Raw genomic sequence first — 19661 nt, forward strand, 5'->3', positions numbered from 1 at the left:
CAGCGGAGGGAGTTCGGGAGAAAAGAGCGCCCGGAACGGTATGAGCCGGAGTCAAACCAGAAGAAGTGGCGCTTGGGAAGGACGGACCGGAAATGGGACCGGGGAAGTTTGAGACGGTAGAACCCCAACACGGAAGTGGCCGGGCTGCTGCAGTCAGATCCGGGGATGGATGGAACCGGAGGCGGCGGCGGCGGCGGCGGCAGCGGCGGAGTAGAGGAATGATGAGGCTGAGGATCGCGCCGCTTCCCCCCCGGGAGGCCCTGTAGCCGGAGGGGGACAAGGCGCTGGGCGGGGGGGCTTTCCTGCTTTGGTCCCCCGGAGGGAGGAGGACGAAGACCCAGGACGTCGGGGCCGGGAGCCCACCTGGGCTCTGACAGGCCCGTGGACGGGCTCCGAACGATCTGGAGGGGCCCCGGCCCCGAGAGGGGCAGAAACCCGGGGTTGGGTGGGGAATTAGGCCGCACGAAATCCCCGCTTGGATTTGGGGAAGGCGTGGGCGGGCGGCCTGCCCCTGAGGTCGGGCGGCCTGCCCCTGAGGGTCAGGCGGCCCCTAGTCTCTGAGGTTCAGGCCGAGGCTCTGAGTGGGGGTCCCCGACGGGGAGGCGTGCGGGTTAAGCATGGCCACCCGGCGTTTAACCGACGCTTTCTTGTTGTTGCGGAACAATTCCATCCAAAACCGGCAGCTGTTAGCCGAGCAAGTGAGTAGTTACACCTCCTCCACCTGCAGCCCTCTGCATTCACGTAGCGTTGCTGCGGTGAGTCTCCTGCCGGCCTCCTCCGCCTGCTCCTCGCGGCGCCCGCGCTCTCTGTCTCTCTCTCTGAGTCTGTCTTGCTCTCTCTCTCTCTGCTGAAATGTCGCCGTCTTGTTGTTGGGAGGCATCAGACTGGAGGTGCTGGGCTTTGTTTTGAAACCTCCCCCTTTGGCGTCTCCTCCTCTTCTCTCCCTCCCATCTCCCCCTTCCCCCCTCCCCGGGGTTTTCCTTCCAACTTTCACAGGGCCGTCCTCGCTCTGGACTCGGACCAGTTCCTGCTCTTGGGTCTTGCTCAGTTTTGAAGCCCTGTGTTTGAAGCGACTGTTTACGCTTTCATTGCTTCATGTTTCTGCTTGTTACGCCTCTCCTCCCCAGTTCCCCAATCCCCTGACTTTTCATTCTGATGCCTCCCTGTTTTGTCCAACACATTTTCTCTTTAAAATGACTCTTATAGAATGAAGTCTAACTTTTTTCCTTGAGGATTTTCCGTTTCTGTGTGGCAGTGGAGCCTTCTGTTGCTTTATGCTATTAATCATGCGTTTCCCTATTTCCTGGAGACCACAGTTTTGTAAAATTGTCAGGTGGGGAGTGGACTTCCCTGTTTTTCATTTTCCATTCAGGAAATGAGTCTTTCCTTTCATTCTGACTGCCTTTCTCAGTGTCTGTGTAGGAATTACTCTAATTAAACACTTAAAAAAAAAAAAAACTGCACTATTAGCCTAGTAGTACAATAAATTTTGTCCAATTTGTCCAAAAATAATCCAATAAAGTCCAAAAAATATGCCTCCATAATTTTCAAAAATTAATTCTAGCATTTGAGATTAGGTTTATTGGTAGAAAGTGTTTAAATTAAATTCTAGTGATGGTTATGTTATCAGAAGACATGACAACTTACACAGACAAGTACTTAGGAAATTTAAACTCATAAACTACGAGTTGCCACATTAGAGACTCTTACTGGAAATTTGTTATCCTTCAGACATTCCTATGATTGCTACCAGTTTCCTTCTGAAAATTTATTTCAGATGGGAATTATTTACAAAATGACTCCCTAATAATATACACAACTCCTTTTTTATTCATTCATGGGTGCAGAGAGACTTGTATTTTTTGAGCTGAAGCAATATGGGTTTGTTTTTTGAGAAGTTTGATTTGAGATTTAATAGATCCAAGTACCAAAACATGCAGCTACTATATTTTCATACATACTTTATTAGAAATCTAATTAAGTTGGATCTGACTTTTAGGGACCCCATTTGAGGGTTTCTTATCACAGATGCTGCTGCAATGGTTTACCATTTCCTTCTCCAGCTCATTTTGCAGATGAGGAAACTGAAGCAAATATGATTAAGTGACTTAACACATGTACACATGTAACACAAATGTAGTATCTGAGGCTGGACTTGAACTCATGAATGAGTCTTTTTGATTACAAGCCCATGTTTTGGAGGGACATGGTGTGTTAAATAGTGTGTTGGGTTTAGTCTTCCAAGGGCTAGCATTTATTAGCTTTATGATCTTGGGCAAGTCACTTAATCTTTAGTTTCTTCAGATAGGCCTTAGGATTTAATAAATAAATCACAAATTTATTTTCAGTCTGCATCAGTGAGGGATCTTCCACATGACTGGCTATCTATGTTGACGAAATTATATATCCTTCACCTATTAATCATTGTATAGAGGTTTTGAGAAAATAATCTTCTAAATTATTTTAAAAATACCATCTTGGAAAAGGCTAAAGATATTTTATAGTATAGATGTGGAATAAATAGTAAAGTTAGGAATAACTCAGGAAACTGAGAAACAGTATATCAGTTATCAATTTCTGTTTATACTTTTATTAACAGAAGAATGTTTAAGGGTAATTATGTTTTCATAATGGACTGGTAAAAATAATTTACACTTTGCAAGTACAGCCATTTCCTGTGAGGACTGAGTTATCACCCTGGATACTTTAGAATCAGCCAAAGTCAGGATAAGCAAAAGTCCTTGGTCTTTATTCTTGATCCAAGTGAGAGGAATGGACACAGGAATCTCCACACCTCCAATTCTCTTGTATACACCAACAGACCTAGCCAACACAGAATAGTGGGAAGGGCCATTTTCCAAGCAAATGCTGATAGAGTATTGTCCAATTGGTAGTTTAAGTGCTTGGTTGTCCGACCTCAGTACATGAACTCAAGAGTTTCAGCCCTTTACAATTTCCCACTAGGAAGTCAGACTTTTCTGACTGGGAGTAAGACTTGGAATAACTATGAGGTAGTAGTACCGCTGATGAAGGCATAAAACGCTAATAGATAAAATAGCTTTGAGGAAAGTAGTTTATATAAAATTCTCAATTTTCTCTGAATTTTTTTTCTAAAATTGAAATCAAACTAGAGAGGAAGCATTAGTCGCTTAGAAAGAGCACACATGTTTAAGAGTTAGGAAGCCCAAGTCCTAGACTTTCCCCTGCCACTAACTTAACACTGTGATCCTAATTAGGCAAGTCATCTCTCTGAGCTTCTCTTTCATCATCTATGAAATGAGGTTATTTCTGAGGTCTTGAAAAATTTAAAGTTCTTTGATATTAATATCTCTTCAACTCAGGATTTATGATAATCAAAAAATATTACCATATGCTGGGTTCATTGTTCTAGTCTGAAATGCTGCATGTGATTCGCATCTTGGTTTGTTACATTTCTTTGAAGATCAAATACAGTAAGTGGCCACTCCAAAGCAAGATGTGCTGATTTGAATATGAAGTTTTGATTATTGGCTAAATTTCTCTTGGTCATGAATAGAAAGAAGGCTTTCTTCCTGACCATCAGAAAATCATATACATTACTCTTTTACATAAAAAGTAATTAAATCTGATTACAGTGTGGCACTGTTTGCTCTCTTTAATATTATATTGTAGAACTAATAACATGGATAGAATGTATATTAACTCTTACTGACACTCCCTCCAGCAACACAAAGAAGTATCACTTTCTTTCCTTCCCTCTCTCTTCATTCTAACCCCCATACACATTCTAAGTTGCCTTGGATGAAAATTTTACATGAAAGCCAACTTTTTAGTAGTGAGCCTCTCTAGCTAGGCTGATTCTCAAAAGGAAGACAGACGCATAGTACATCACCAAACTATCCTCCATTTTTTTCCCCAAGTGGTAGGATTTGCCAGAGCTTGCCCTCCAAAATCTAGGATTAACCTTTTTACAGGAATGAAACATTTAAGTAGGACTATATATTAAGTAGGAATGTATATAAATTTTATTTTAATTGAATTCCTTTTGTTTCTAAGAGTAAGTTGAAAAGGAGAACTTCAGTTTCCTAAAATTTCATATTATTTAGTTTTTCTACAGAAATATTTAGCTTTCTTCAAAATTCAGTTGAATTCCCTTTCTAATTACGTCTCCTGGCCATTTCACTTATTTCCAAAAATGGTAAAGACTCCTTTATCAAAATTTTAACAGCTCATTATGAAAAATTTAACAGGTTTATTATGTCATTGTGCCAGTTATATTTCTGGCTATTTAAATTGGCTGAGATGCTTTTCTCACTGCTGGAGACAGCTCTCTATGCTCATCTTAAAAATGAATAGTTCTAGAATAGTATTCTATTAGGGTTGAGTTTCTCCCCCCCCCCCCCTTTCCTTCTAAATGTTTACTTAGTGTCCAACCCTAGTAGAATTGGTTTTCATTGGTTTTACTATTTATGGCTTGAAAAAGACTTTTATTCCATAGATAAGATTGTATCATTTGATTTATATAGTGTCTTGCATATATAGACACTTAATAAATATTTGTTTTACAAATACCAGAACATTTTTGTTAGCTCTTACTTTTAAAAAATATTTATAAGGATTATCTCCATGTTAAAGTGTTAAATTATTTTATTTCTGATATCACATTTTGTCATTACTTCATTGATGGAAATTTTACAATGTAACCATATCTAATTGATATTTGGATATCAATATGATGAGTAAATTTTGACAAAAATAAATTTGTGGGTTTTTTAAACTTTTTTAAATTTCATTTTTTAAAACTGTTTCTATTTTTCCAGCGATCAAAATAGTACCATAGTCTAGGTAAATGAAAATATAGTTTTATGTAACTTGACTGCAGTTTGATAATGTAGGATTTTTCTTTTTACTTAATTGTTTTTAGACCAAAAATGCCTTAGTTTGTGGAACTCTGTTTTTGGTGAAATAAGTTACTTAAATATAAAAAACAGTTTTTTGTTTGTTTTTTCCCCAAAACTGACCATACTCTGTCTGTCTGTCTCCATCCTTCTTTTTTTCTCCTACTTTTTGTTTCTCTAACTGGATGGGACTGATGGGAACAACAAATCACTTCAGGAGCTGGATGAGGTATTGTGTTTTGAATGTTTTTGAAAGGTGATTAGTTTTATTTTATTTAAAAAAAAAAAAAAGTGTTGCTCTAGGTACAGAACCAGTAGAGCTGACATTTATATTTAGTCATACTGTCTTTCTTATCAAAATGTAATGTCTTTTTGTTATATTCCATACTGTGGTACACATGGTAAATTCCTTTTTAATTGTCAAAAGAAATGGTATGCTTGATTTCATTTTGGGACTATCACTTTTGTTATAATCAAACTATTTACTCAGTCAACAAGCATTTATTAAGTAGTATAGGGGCAGTGCTATGGATATAAAGATAGAGGTGAAACAGTTATTGGTCCCAAGAAGCTTATATTCTATTCTATTATAAATGGGGCTAATTATTATGCTTCAAGTTTGATAATTTGGAAATATCTACAAGTATACCTCAATTTAAGAAATCTTGATTCAATAGATGAAAAATTTAGATTTAATGAAACATACTTTAAGAAGTTTTTGTGAAGCTGATAGAAAGATTTGCCTTTAATTTCTAAATTCTCCTAAAGTATTCAAAATAGATAATTTACACAGATCTGACATAAACAGTTTCTTAAAAGTTACTGTATAAATCACATTACATTTGTAGTTTTAATAAACCAAATTTAAATGCCTTTTTTTAAACAAGGACTACTTAACTCGCTTGATATTGTTAATTATTACAGTAATAAGTTTACATTTATATAACACATTAAGATTTATCTTTCTCATTATAATACTATAAAGTTGACATCTCTATTTTTCACATGAAGAATTTTAATGCTCAAAAAAGTAAATAACTTGCTCATTGTTGCATAGCAAGTCATTTTCAGAGTAGAAACTTGAAACCACATCTGATGATTCTAAAGTTCAGAAATTCTTAATGCTTTGCCATAAATAAACTCTATCCTGTTTAACTTGACTACAATTAAGATGTTCTCCCCAAAATGTACGTTGGTTTACAGCATACGCTATAAACCAGTGATTCTAGGCATTTTGTTTTTCCTCACATAAAACACTCTTCTAGTCTTTTTCACCAGCTTTCCCTTCTTCCCTGGAATGCTATCCATTCTCATCTCTACTTCCTGCCTTCCCGGTCTGCCATCTAGAACCACCTCAAATCTCCCTTTCTACAAAAAGTCTTTTGTGGCCCCTTCCCCATTGCTAGTATCTTTCCTCTGAGATTATCTCCCATAGACATTATAGGTAAGTAGCTTTTTCCAGGCTATTTCCCTCATTAGAATGTGAGTGTCTTGACAGTGGAAACTTTTTTCCTATTTTTTTGGTATGCCCAATGTATTCCCAATTCAGTGCTTGGCACATAGGAAACAATTCAATAAATGCTTGTTGAGTGAGATGATATGAAAACATAGATTGCCAAAGAGATCTTTTCAGTTCTTTCCCCTTTATGTTTACTTTGCATGACAATAAATTTATTAGAAATTTTCAAATAAATATAATGGCAACTTAAAGATATATTTTGCCATAAGGCAAATATGCACAAAGGTATATAGTCCTCTTGACTATCATTCAAGCTTTTTAAGTTTTACTTGTACAGTAAAATCATATATCATGAAACTAATTCAATATGAGTCTTCTCATTTAAACAGAAGAGATCATTGTCTGTTTCATTAAAGTTCTCTAAGAAGCTGCTATTTTAAAAATCCCAATTAGAACTATTGATTCCATTTTTAAAGTACTTAAAACTTAAATCAAAAGTAAAAATATTACATCTGGACATAGACTAGAGGAGAAAAATTACTTAAAATATAGCAAAGATAATACATAAAATCTATAAAAGTCCACAGTGTCAGATATGAACAAGCTATAATCTTATGATTTAAGATTGAGATAACTAAATTAGCCCTGTTTTTTGAAAATTCCCCCTTAGGGGAAAAAAGTAAAAAAAGGTGCATAGCAGAGAACAAAAGGAACAATTTATAAGGAAATAAAGAAAAGATGGACGCTTGTGAATATAAATTCTTCTATTATATATTTTTTTGAACTGGTAATTTGTTGTTATATATTTTAGTATTATATATTGTATTACATATTGATAATCTGTTAAGCATATATGACTGTTCTCTTTTGTATTCCTTTTCCATTTTTCTTTTTTCCTTATTTTTTAAAAATAAAATAAATTAAAAAAAAAAAAAAACAGAAGTCCAAAGAAAATTTACCCCTTGTTCTTTTTATAGCAGTCTTTTTTTTTAATTCGGTTTTTGTAAGTATCATAAAAAATATGATAACCCATGGCACAATATAAAGATATTCTACTATGAAATAATTCTAATAACTTGTTCCTTTGAAAAGTTCTTTATTAATTTTTTTTATTTACTCATGTTTTCATAAGAAAAGTAAGATCCTTTCTTATCCAGATGAAATAAAATTCACATTTATCCATGTATCTAAGGAGACCTACAACATATATGACTATAACAGAGGGAGATAGATCATTCCAAATTATAGCAATGTTGATTCAGGTACACATTTCTTTTGAGTGGTATCTTCATATTCTAGCTTCCTATGGCTTTTTAGGGACAGTATTTTTAAAAAGAATAAGTGGGTACTTAGAGACAAATTTTCATATAAATATTCCTTTTCTCTCCTTAGCTTGCTGATGATCGTATGGCACTAGTGTCAGGCATCAGCCTAGATCCAGAAGCAGCAATTGGTGTAACAAAACGGTTACCTCCCAAATGGGTTGATGGAGTAGATGAAGTAAGTTGAATTTTTAAATATTGAAACAAGGACATATGTGCAAATATACAAAGAATAAATATAAAGGAGATAAATATAGATTGATTAGATGCAAAATTGTTTGGGAGGGCAGGCATTAGCTTTCAGTATCAGAAGGCTTCATGTAGAAGTTAATATTTGAGTCATGTCTTTAATTGATGGAGGCTGTGAAATAGAGGTTGGGAGAGGGTGTTTTCCAGACACAAGGAACAGCCAATGCAAAGTTAAAAAGGGAAATAGAGTGTTGTCATATATGAGGAGCAGAGAAGGTTGTCTGAGCATGGGGGAGAGAAGGGGCAGTACATGGATATTGGAAAGCTAGATTAGGGACAGGTTGAGAAGGACTTTGAAAGCTAAGCAGAAAACTTTATACTTATTCCTATAATCATTAGGGGGTCTCAGAGTTGATTGACTGGATCAGAGTTGTATTTAAGGCAAATTACTTTGGCATTGTATGGAGGATGGACTGAAATAAAAAGAAACTTGAGACAGGGAGACCATTTAGGAAGCTGCAGCTGCAATAATCTAAGTAAGATGTGAAGAGGACCTGACCTAAAGTAGTAGCTGTGTGAGTGGAGACAAGAAGTCATATTTCATAAGCACAGAGATTAAAAGGACAAGATATGTCAGCATGTTTGTAATGTTCTGGTTGGTTTTCTGAAGGTGTTTGGACCAGCTTCATTTCAGCTGAGTAAATCACCATGAGGATAGTCAGGGATAAAGTCCAAATTCTTTATTACCTCCTTCACAGTCTATTCTCCTTTCCCGGGGTAGCTTTCTTGAGGTCCTCCGGAATGTGTCTTGGTTTCTGAGGGGGGAGACAGGAGGACCACCACAATCTCAGTCCAAGAGCTTGTGCCCCAGCCTCCAGTCTACTGTCTTCTCCAAGTCTATCTCCAAGCCCCTTCTGAGTCTGTCTTCCCCGAGACTGATCCTGGCTGAGTTTGTCCTAGTTTATATGCTCTATTATAATTAGATCATTTACAATATACTGAGTATAAACCAATCATTATATCACTAGGGAACCATTTTTTGTTGTAAGATTAAATCAATCATACTGAACTAGAGAACTATTAATCACCATGCTAAACTAGATAACCATTGTCTTATCAATTCCACTGACTTAACATCTTGTAAGAATCCTTGTTTTAAGTACAGAGTTCTGACCCATAACATGTGGGATATGGGAAGCAAGAGAGAATAAAGAGTGCAGGGTGAGGCCCAGGTTATGAATTTGGAGTATAAAAATGGTGGTATGAGAGAAGTAGGGAATTTTGGAAGAGGGGTAGGTTTGGGGTGAAAGACATGATTGGACATGTTGAGTTTGAGGTAACTCTATCATATCCAGTGGAATTTACACTGGTCATGCAGAAAATCTAGAATGCATTCATACTATCCTCATCTCTACATCAGAGAGTTCCTCTTGCCCTTTCACTGTTTTCTACATGAAGCCTTTTCTCATTTCCTCAATTACTAGTGCCCTCTTTCTCATATATGTGTGTGTATTTTTTTATCCTCCTCACTAGAATATAAACTTTATGTAAGAAAGGATAATGTCATTCTTTGCCTTGTGTCCATAACACCTTCCTTGTAATTACAAAGACTGGGATTAGATATATAAATCTGAGTTACTTGCATAGAAACAATAATAAACCATAGGAGTTGATGTCACTGGGAGCAAGGATATAAAAGAGATAAACTATAGAGGGAATATAGGGGAATACCCAAAATTAGAAGGCACGATATAGATAGTCTTTGGATGCCAAAGCCATTGCTTTCAGGTGATTTAGGCAAGAATGAAGAACTTTTTACTTTTTATATAACTAATCATGTAAAGATTTGTTGCAAACTGTTGTCTGAGGAACTCTCTGATTGTTTCAGTGATGTTAATTAACTTATTTTATTTAGATACAATATGACATTGGGAGAATTAAGCAAAAGATGAAGGAATTAGCCAGTCTTCATGACAAGCATTTAAACAGACCTACATTGGATGATAGCAGTGAAGAAGAACATGCCATTGAAATAACCACACAAGAAATCACACAGGTAAGGGTTCAGAAGAATACAGCAGAAGTGTTTGTTTTTTATAACTTAAGAAAAAAGGTATACTCTGGAGTGTTCTAGAGTTGGACATTCTTTCTTAGTTTTATGTACCTAAGAATATCTCATATATATGTCAAAGGATGCTATTAGATTTTATATGTAATGTGCCATACAAAATTGATTTGTATTCATTTTCATTTTTAAAAATTATATATAGCACTTGAAACATATTTGAAAAAACCAAACTATGATAGAACATTACAGATCTAAAAGGTTTAGGGTTCACTCTCCAGAAATCTCCAGTGTCCTTGCCTGATTTCTTAGTGAAATTTCATTTGTTTACTATTTTAACAATATTTAAGATGATTGTTTTTCATTTGTTAAAGCATATTTAATTCATTTGATTGTTAATTTAATCTCTATATTAAGGTTATATTATTTCTCTCAAGTTCACTGTTAACACCAAGTAGCGTAAATAAAATCTTGGATATTTTTCAAATATGAAATTTCATATCAGTATTTTATATCAGTAATTGCCATTTATTGTGAGTTTTTGGAAAGCCTGTTTAAATTGTTCCGTTTGATCAATGAAGATTATGCTTCCAGCTCTTTCATAGATGTCAGAGAGCAGTGCAGGCCTTACAAAGCAGAGCACGAAACTGTACTGAACAGGAAGAGCGGGTCCTCCGAAATGTAGTATCTTCTTTAGCTCAGTCACTTCAGGAATTATCCACTAATTTTAGACATGCACAGTCTGGCTATCTCAAACGTAAGTATCATTTCAGATGCAAGCACTTGCTCTCAGCAATTTTATTTTTCAGCAATGAAATGATTTTGGCTATAAAATAATAAGAAGATAGGTTCATTGGTTTTGTGGCTGTTTGTCTTCTCTGTTTATATTTATTAGTTTTGAGCACATATGAAAGCTATATCAAAAGAAAGATTGGTAGTTCTTTACTTGGAAAGAATATAATAATACTGCATTACTTATGACAGCAAGAAACATATAGCTATATGTAAAACCTCATTAATATAATTTAAATTAAATATAAAATGGAGGTGGAGAGAGGACTTGAAATAGAGTAAAGAAAAGTGAGAAGAATTATCTCTTTGATGTACTGAAAAGTAATTGTGTATTTCTTTTAAAAATTCAAGTTTTGCATAATTCAGTAATAGACATTTAGTAAGCACTTACCTCATGGATTCTAAAAATGCCTAAGTTTTACATGACTTTAGTTAAGAATGAATAAATAGAACATAAGTGAATAAAACTTAGTAAAACATAAAAAAAGCTAGAATGTAATAATTGCAAAGTAGACATTAAATAGTCATGAGATTCAGGTAGCAAAGGAATACTTTTAGTTAAAGAGGATGAGTGAAGGAGATCTGGTATAGACTTTAAAGGACAATAGTCACTTGTGGGAACAGAGTGTTCATGAATAAATAAGGTTAATGTATCAGTAGTTTAAATAACTCCTTTATGATCTTACTTACTTTTCTCATTTGCCCAACAAAAAAGTAAACCTCAGTTCATTTTCTCTAAATTAACTGTTCCCCAGATGTTCATGTTTACATTATAGATCTATTTCTCAATTACAAAATAATATTTCTAAAATATTAAATATTTTAGTAAAGTAGCTTCATACCTCCAATAGGCATGAAGAATCGAGAGGAAAGATCCCAGCATTTTTTTGATACATCAGTACCACTCATGGATGATGGAGAGGATAACACTCTTTATGATCGGGTATGTTAAGGACCATAAATTTAATAGCAATTAACTAGTACTTTTTCCTTTTTTTTTTTTAATACCTAATTTCTAAAAAATTAAAAACACATCAATAATGTTACTATGTATTCATCAAATAGTTTTAACAATGTGCTAAAAGAAAAATGGGGGTGAGATGGGGTGGGGGTGGGAGAGTGTTAGATAAAAGCTAAGTCTTTATATTTAGAGGTGTGATGTGATATTGTGCTTTTGCTTTCCTGAAAGCATTCCAGAAAGTAGTCTACATTGATTTCTTCCTTGTGAATAAAGCAAGGAACCAAAAAGTCAATCTTGGTGGGATTTTTCAAGATTGGCTTTGCATAGAGTAATGCAAACATATAGGTGACTTGTGTTTATTCTGATAAACACAATTCACTATCCATTTGGAGCCAGTATACTTTGTAAAGCTAATTTTTTTTTCTAGTAAGGGAAAATTAAAGATTTATACAATAAAGTCCATATAACTCCCTCAAAAGAATGCTCTGAGCCTGTACACCACTTACATAATTTAGTCATAATATAGTATCTTTTCTTTATTAAAGAGAAAATCCTAACTTAGAAGTCTGCCTCTTTTTTTTTCCCCAACAGGGTTTTACAGACGACCAGCTAGTGTTGGTAGAACAAAATACATTAATGGTTGAAGAGCGGGAGCGAGAAATTCGCCAGATTGTACAGTCTATTTCTGACCTAAATGAAATATTTAGGGACTTAGGAGCAATGATCGTAGAACAAGTATGTGAATTTATCATCTCGTCTTATTTTCCTTCTGTAATACTTAATCTTTTCTAGAGAACTGGCTGGTTCTGACTTATTTCAACTACTTCTTATTAAGCTTTCTGGTTTGGGGAGGTTATTGCATAATGGCTGCTGGAGCCACTACCATTCAAATACAATTAAGTGATGATTCATCATTGATAAAATTCCATAAAAATGATATTTAGATCCTGATCTATGTGAAGCCAACTACTAAAAATAGAGCTTTAGAGCTATAGAAGATAGAGGTAAAATAATTATTTTAACAATTTTAAATGAACTGACATAATTTCCAGTAGAAAATGTCCATCAGTACATCAGCTCTTTTTCCATACTTCATCCAGCAATTGAGGCAATTTTTCACAGAAAATTAGATTTTCTGAAGAAAAACTATTCAGTTTTATGATGGTGGGTTATGGCTTGAAATATTTAATTCTTATATATGGAGACTAGGGTTTACATGTATTGCAGTGATTAAAAATTTGGTGACATTGTAATAACCATTTCTGGTTTCACTAGTATTATCTATTTAAACATTTCTTTTCAGAGCTAATTCTTATTCAACTATATGATTGACAAAACTTCCATAAGTCTGACTCATTGTCTTTTAGGATGTAAATTTTCAAAAACCTATTTGTCATTTCTTTTGAACTTAGATGATTTTATTGTACCTAATAGGATAAGCATGCACTTTTATACTATTTGATTTATCCATATTTCCCCCAAATCATATTGAAGCTTTCAGTTACATTTTTTTAAACATAAATAATAGGTACAGCTAACCCTGTTAATAATATCTGCATTTTAGAGTTTTTGTTTTTAAGTTCAATTTTTAATCATTAACTGTTTTATTATTCAGGGAACAGTCCTTGATAGAATTGACTATAATGTTGAACAATCCTGTATCAAAACTGAAGATGGTTTGAAACAGCTTCAAAAGGTAAAGGGAAAGACTTTTAAAATATTTTTTAGTGGTTGACATAGTTTTAAGAACTATCACCAAATAGAGAATTATGTCAGTGGTTTTTTTCAATAATACAAGTCTTTGGTTCCATTATTTATTATAGAAGCATCACAAGTAAATCTGAAGAATTCTGACAAGTCTGTAATTCAGGAAGCACTTTATCCAAAGCTATTCCTTGGATCACTACTTTTTTTCTGCCCTTAATGACATCTGGTGAACTCATCCTTAGATCTGAAATTACTAAGTGCTTAGCCCTTGTTGTTTACTAAGTTGTTAGCCCTAATAACAAAAGGCTTGTAATTTTTCCCTCTTAAATATACTTTTAAAAAATGCATTTCTTTTAAAGTCTAATTAATTTTTTTTTTTTTTTTTGAAACAAGTTGTTATAACATTTGTTGAAGTGTCTTGAAAATCTATTCATTATAGCTCGGATTTTTCTTGTCATGTAGCTTTCTGAAGAATTGCTGGTAGAGAAACACTTCTGTAGAAGATCAGAATCTAATTTTTCCCTTTTGATTGTCACAGTAGATCTTTGTATTAGCCTGAGAAAAGTGGATTAAAGTGGAATACTATTTGTTCTCTAATTTTTTTCATGTAAAAAGAGCAGTGTGGTAGCCTTTTTTGTAATTATTTATTTTTCTTATGGATAGAATGATCCTACTGCTCTGCTTCTAAATCTAATCAGTTATGAGAAACAGATGTGCATAAACTGCCAAGTAAATTTTATATTTAATTGAATGTATTTTAAAAATAAAGTGTGTGACTATTCACAAGTAAATTTTTTTCTTCCATTTCCTCACGTACTATCTAGTAATATTTTTAGCCATGAAATAAGTATAATTCTGATTTTCAGTACCACTTTCTTGTATTTATGAATTTTTAAAAACAGGAAGCAATCTAATTCATAATAGCTTCATCTTTTTCTGTTTGTTAAAAGTTTGTGTTGAGAATTTTGTATCCTACTCAGCTCTTGTTATCATATATTTGGTGAGAATGGAGCTGATAAAAATATGCCTCTGTTGTTTATTTAAAAGATAATGTCTTTCTTGGTATAATGTTGCTATATTTATTGAACATTTAAGTTAACTTGATCATCAGCCATTCATTATACAGTAAAACAGGAAAAACTGGCTTTGGTTCTTCATTGTATAATACCTAAATTTAAAGATTCTTCTGAATTTTGCAAGTCTTTAGAGGCATCTTGAATGATACTAGCAAAATAGATTGCACAATAAAAATAAAATAAAACACTAGGGTTTCTGAATTACTTTATGTTAATATGTTAACTGTGAATTGGACTGATATTTAATTCATTTAATGTTGACTTTTCTCTAGCATTGCATTTTTTTCCCCTTTTTTTGGAGACTGTATACATTTGATAATATATTACTTTTTTATGCATGAGTGATTGGATCCTAACTTAACTCATAGAAAACTGATTTATAAGTCAGAATGCCATTTAGTTTATATAGTGTAACTAGTTCTGCTCTGGAGGGCACTTGCTACTGTTTGATGCCTCTCTCAGGAGACCAACAAACAGTTCTGATGATTTTTCAGTGAACTTATAATTAAAGAAGAGGCAATTGGATGTTCAAAGATGTTTCCATCAAGTTTTTGTGCTTTGTGAATTCCCCCTTTTCTAGAGTAGACCAAGACCAGTCTCTTAGAATTGGGGGAATAGTCCATAGTGTCAGGATGCATTTTTCTCTATTTTTTTTTTTTTCTTACAACATTTCTTACTAAGTGGCATTAAATATCAACACTTAAAAGAGAGTTTACAATTAATTAGTTAACAGTTTATCATATATTATTCTTATTTTAGATTTCAGTGTTCTTCCAAGGAATTACATATTTTATACTATTTTACAAAAGGCAAAAGGTTTTGTAAAAGTAGTGAATTGATAAATAAAATCAAAATAGAAGTTGGAAGGATCAGCATAACTTTCAACTTAGACTCTTGAGTTTTAAAAACTTAGATTATAGAATTAGTGAAATTTCCTTTTATATTATTTTAATTTCTGGAATATAATCATATAGCCTGAAATAAAAATCTCTCATATTAAAAATAACTAGAATTTAAGAATATAAGACTACAGATAAGTCAGTTTTTATTTTGACTCTTTTGAAAAATTACTTACAGGATGTTTTTTTCTTATTCTATAGGCAGAACAATATCAAAAGAAGAATCGGAAGATGCTTGTTATTTTAATTTTATTTGTAATAGTCATTGTCCTTATTGTTGTACTAGTTGGTGTAAAGTCACACTAGGTAACTCGATGTGTGAGTGTGTGTGTGTATGTGTGTATGTGAATTTTCCCAGTGTGAATGAGTGGAGCTTTATTTCTGAAAACTGCCTTTGAATGTATGACCCTCAGTGGTACAAGTCTGTGCAATGTTTCAATAGATTCTTTTTCATAAATCATGTTTCAGTAATAGGAATGGTTTTAGTTTCTTCCAACAGAGAGTTTCAAGTCAAATGATTATGCTACCAAATAGAAATTGAGTTATATATCCAGACATTTGCAGTATTTTTAAAATAGAAAATATGAGGAATTGAAAGTTTACATGCACATGCAAAAGCTGTTAAAATATATATATATATATATTATTTTTAGCAGCCATATTTCTGAATTGCATGTTGAAAATAGGTTTTGCAATTGAGATTGGGGATGGTGGTGGTGATGTGTGTGTGTGTGTTTTGTTTTGTTTTGTTTTTTAACCATGTGTTTTTAAAGTGATTTGGAACCAAAAAGTATGGTTGGAAGGTCAGATGCCTTAAACAGCGGGTTCTAAGAATCTAACATTCTCATTTTCCTCTACAGATTTTCCATATTAAAATAAATTGAGATAGCCTTTAAAAATTTTAAATTCACTCCCCTTTAATATAATTTTGTTTTCTATCATTGCTAATTATCAGGTTAATAAAGTTTGGATACTAAGAAACAATCATTGATACAAATACATTTAGTTGCTCAGTTAAAACAACTACATGTATTTAAATGAATAGTATATGTGTGTCCTTCATTTTAGAATTTCTGTACCATTTTTTTTTTTTACTCTAAACCACATGGTGTTACTATTTATAGCTACCCAAGCTAAAAATTTGATGCTATGAATTAAATTCATAGTTAAAAAGGAAGCTCCTCAGTTATTCTTATTCATTCCATTATTTTATAAACTAGCTTTAGGGTAACTTGCAAATGAGGATCTCAAAGTATAGTTCAATCAGATCATTAATGAAACATATGTTATCAGTAGTTTTATTTATTACTTGAGATCTAGGTCCATTTTAAAGTAATATAAAAATCTTGACCGAAACTTTTTTTTTAATATATTTATCAATGTGGGGCAGATTTCTAAAGGAAGACTTCATAGTTGTACTTACTTTTGTTGATATGGTGCTGTCAAATACTACTGGAATCATAAAACAATGTGATGAGTGATGACTTTGGAGAATTAAATTGTTCATGTTCTAATTGGTCCTGAAATGACTGTACAATTTTAAAGATTTTCACCTTATGTAATATTTATATGATCTTTATTTATTCTATACTCATTTTCTTAAAGGTTTAAAAACTAATTCCAATAGTGTTGTTTTTTATTTTGACTAGTAAAATGAAATGTTCTCCATAGAATTGACTTTGAAGTTGTTCCCAGAAATTTAAATTCAGGTTCAGAGTGTAGTAATATTATATGTATGACTAAATAATAAAATCAAGACTTCTTTACATTATAAACCTTTGCCCCAGCCACTCCCATTTCACCCCTGAATTGTTTATGACTAGGCAATCACTAGATTTTCTTTTGAGTGAGGTGACGATAGATCATGTGTTGTACCTGGCATTCCAGGAAATAGCACCATTTGAAATATGGCCATAATTCTTCCTTGATAGATAGCTCTTTTGTTAGGGAAGAACTTAGAGGAGAATCCCCTTACCCCAAAACTTAGGATATCTCCAATTTCTCAAATAACTTCATCATTTATACCAGATTATTGGGCATAGTATTTAAGATGACCCTAGTTGGAAATTTTGCTAAATTTCTCGGAAGAGGTACGGACCATGAGAACAGTTCTGGGAATATCTGTGGGACTTGTTTCTGTGTATTCATCTGATTCCATTAAATCAAATCATGATAATCTTTTTTTAAAAATAGCTCATTTAAAAATAAAAACCATTTATTTTCAGAGAATAGGACTTTCCCACCAATATGGGTTCACTAAATAATCAGGATTTTCCTTTTTAAAAAAAAAAAAAAAAAAAAAAATTTACCTGATGTGGGAGGAAAGGAAAGCCATTTCCTTAAGACTTTATGAAAAGTAGGATAAAAACTAACATGTCGACTGTTATTACTCTGTCTGGCTTCAGAAAGAGATAAAATAGTCACATGGCTGAGAATAAATTGGAATGTGGTCCCAAGAGGTACAGGGTTTTATTGTTGGTAAGTGAGGTTTGTTTTTTTGCCCATAATACCCTGGACATCAGAATACTTTATATACTACTAAGTCTGTACTTGAGGAAAGATTAGTTACAATTTGGGCAGTAAAATGAAACTTTATTGTGTGGGTGAATGCAGATATGCATATATATATATATATGTATTTTTTTTTCCTGTGACTTGAGATGGCATTAATTACTTTCATTACCTCTTGACAGCCATTTTCCGTATTAAAAGTAGCCAATCTAGTTTTTAGCTTTCATGGCACAATTGACTGCCACAAAGAAGATGACATTGTTTTTCCTGGAATTGGTTGATTACTTTTGGTTGAGATTGATGACATTTTTGTTATGCTTGTTCCATTGTCTGTCCTTTTCACTGCTTTGGGGTGAAAGCCTACTTCATTGCTTAAGGCAATTTATCAGTTTCATTGACTGACACTTATTGAAAGTTAAAGAAAAAATTGGGAAGGGGGGAACCAAATGATGTTTTGTTCGACTTTTATCCAGTATTGATATTGATACTTTACATGATTGTAAATAAAACTACTGTCTTCTTTTTGTGGTGTTTCTGGTTACACCATGCAGTGTAAAACAGTATGTTGCTCTAATTTAACATATTTACATCTTTCTCTACTAATTGAGAGTCTTTATTTATTTGTCTTGACACAAGTGCTTTTGATGTTTTTATTCTAGCTAATGATTTCTTAAAGGTAATAAAACCTTTACAACTTGATTGGTCAGAGATGACTTTTTTCCCTCTTTGGGCTAAAATAAAACAGTTAATGAAGCACTTAATATTTCCGAGATTAAATTTTTGTCTATTTTTATGAATTTCATTCCTAAAGAGATTTTGTACAATAAAGCAATCATTGAGATTATGGATCATTGTTTTGAAATCCTAGTATTAATTTTAATGGAGATGGGGAGGGGAAGGGCTATGTGGATTTTGTAATCCTCAAGAATATCCACCTTATGTTGTAACTAACTCTACTTGTGATCAAGTATTCTACAAAGGATCTGACTCTTAATAGGTTGAGAACATTACAAAGTAAATTCATTTAATTAAAGAACACTCAAATAGAATTCTCTATTTGATAGGGGATACAAAAAAGGAAATTACTAATACCAGATAATTGTTTTACATCAAAGGATCAAGCTAAGAAATAATTGCAAAGCTTTTATAAAACTGCCATTGAGAGCACTATTCAGAAAGGTTGAAGATAATTATAAAACAGAGTTCATGAAACGTTTTGAGCAATGATAGTATTATTAGTATAGATATTTAGTTTTCTCAGGAAACAAACTTTAAAGGTAACTGTTATTTATTTAGTTTGTTTAACGTGTAGGCATTTGACGATGTTTTTATGATCATATCCTTTGTCTCCCAATATTGGAGTAAATTTTAGATTTTCTCTTAGTTTGCTCATTGGCATATACAAGAAAGTTTTTCAAAAGTTTTAATTCTTAAGAATTGGAAGAAATCTAAGAGGTCATTTAATACATCTTTCTTGTTTAACGTAGAAGTCCTTTCTACAATGTCATAGCCTATCAGTGATTATTTAAAATAAGCCAGACTTTCTACAATGCCAATGACATCTATTATTTCTGATATTACTATGAAGTATAATTTTTTTTTTTTTTTTTTTTTTACTATTTGTCTGTAGTTTTAAAAATTCCTTCAGTCATTATAAACCACTGTTGCATTAGTCATTAGAGGCCAAAAACATCTGTAGATTATTATGCCTTTGGAAATGATGGTATCATAGTCTTGACTATGGATGCTATATAGAAGCTTCAAGTGATGTGCATTTCTCTGTTCAAATTGCAGTATGGCCAG

General features: G+C 33.2%; 1 protein-coding gene across 4 annotated transcripts; it reads left to right on the forward strand.

Annotated features, from left to right (window-relative positions):
- Nucleotides 1-217: 217 nt before the first annotated feature.
- STX16 (syntaxin 16) lies at nt 218-18564 on the forward strand. 4 transcript variants are annotated; one of them, XM_003757644.4, is made up of 9 exons: nt 218-755; nt 5095-5106; nt 7729-7836; nt 9763-9903; nt 10507-10669; nt 11556-11647; nt 12257-12400; nt 13281-13361; nt 15549-18564. In XM_003757644.4, exons 1-9 carry the CDS (start codon nt 618-620, stop codon nt 15651-15653), a joined length of 984 nt encoding a protein of 327 aa, XP_003757692.1. In that variant the 5' UTR covers nt 218-617; the 3' UTR covers nt 15654-18564. The 4 variants fall into 4 exon arrangements, with proteins under 4 accessions (XP_003757692.1, XP_012395125.1, XP_031807547.1 ...); XM_012539671.3 differs by having other exon boundaries at nt 218-698; XM_031951687.1 differs by lacking the exon at nt 5095-5106.
- The last annotated feature ends 1097 nt before the right edge of the window (nt 18565-19661 follow it).

This window comes from Sarcophilus harrisii, chromosome 2 (assembly GCF_902635505.1).
Source record: "Sarcophilus harrisii chromosome 2, mSarHar1.11, whole genome shotgun sequence".
NCBI lineage: Eukaryota > Metazoa > Chordata > Mammalia > Dasyuromorphia > Dasyuridae > Sarcophilus > Sarcophilus harrisii.

Coding starts and splice junctions, on each gene's coding strand:
- STX16 (XM_003757644.4), top strand. CDS start 618: ATGGCCACCCGGCGTTTAACCGACGCTTTCTTGTTGTTGCGGAACAAT. Junction 7,837..9,762: donor GGGTTGATGGAGTAGATGAA/GTAAGTTGAATT, acceptor TATTTTATTTAG/ATACAATATGACATTGGGAG. Junction 13,362..15,548: donor GTTTGAAACAGCTTCAAAAG/GTAAAGGGAAAG, acceptor CTTATTCTATAG/GCAGAACAATATCAAAAGAA.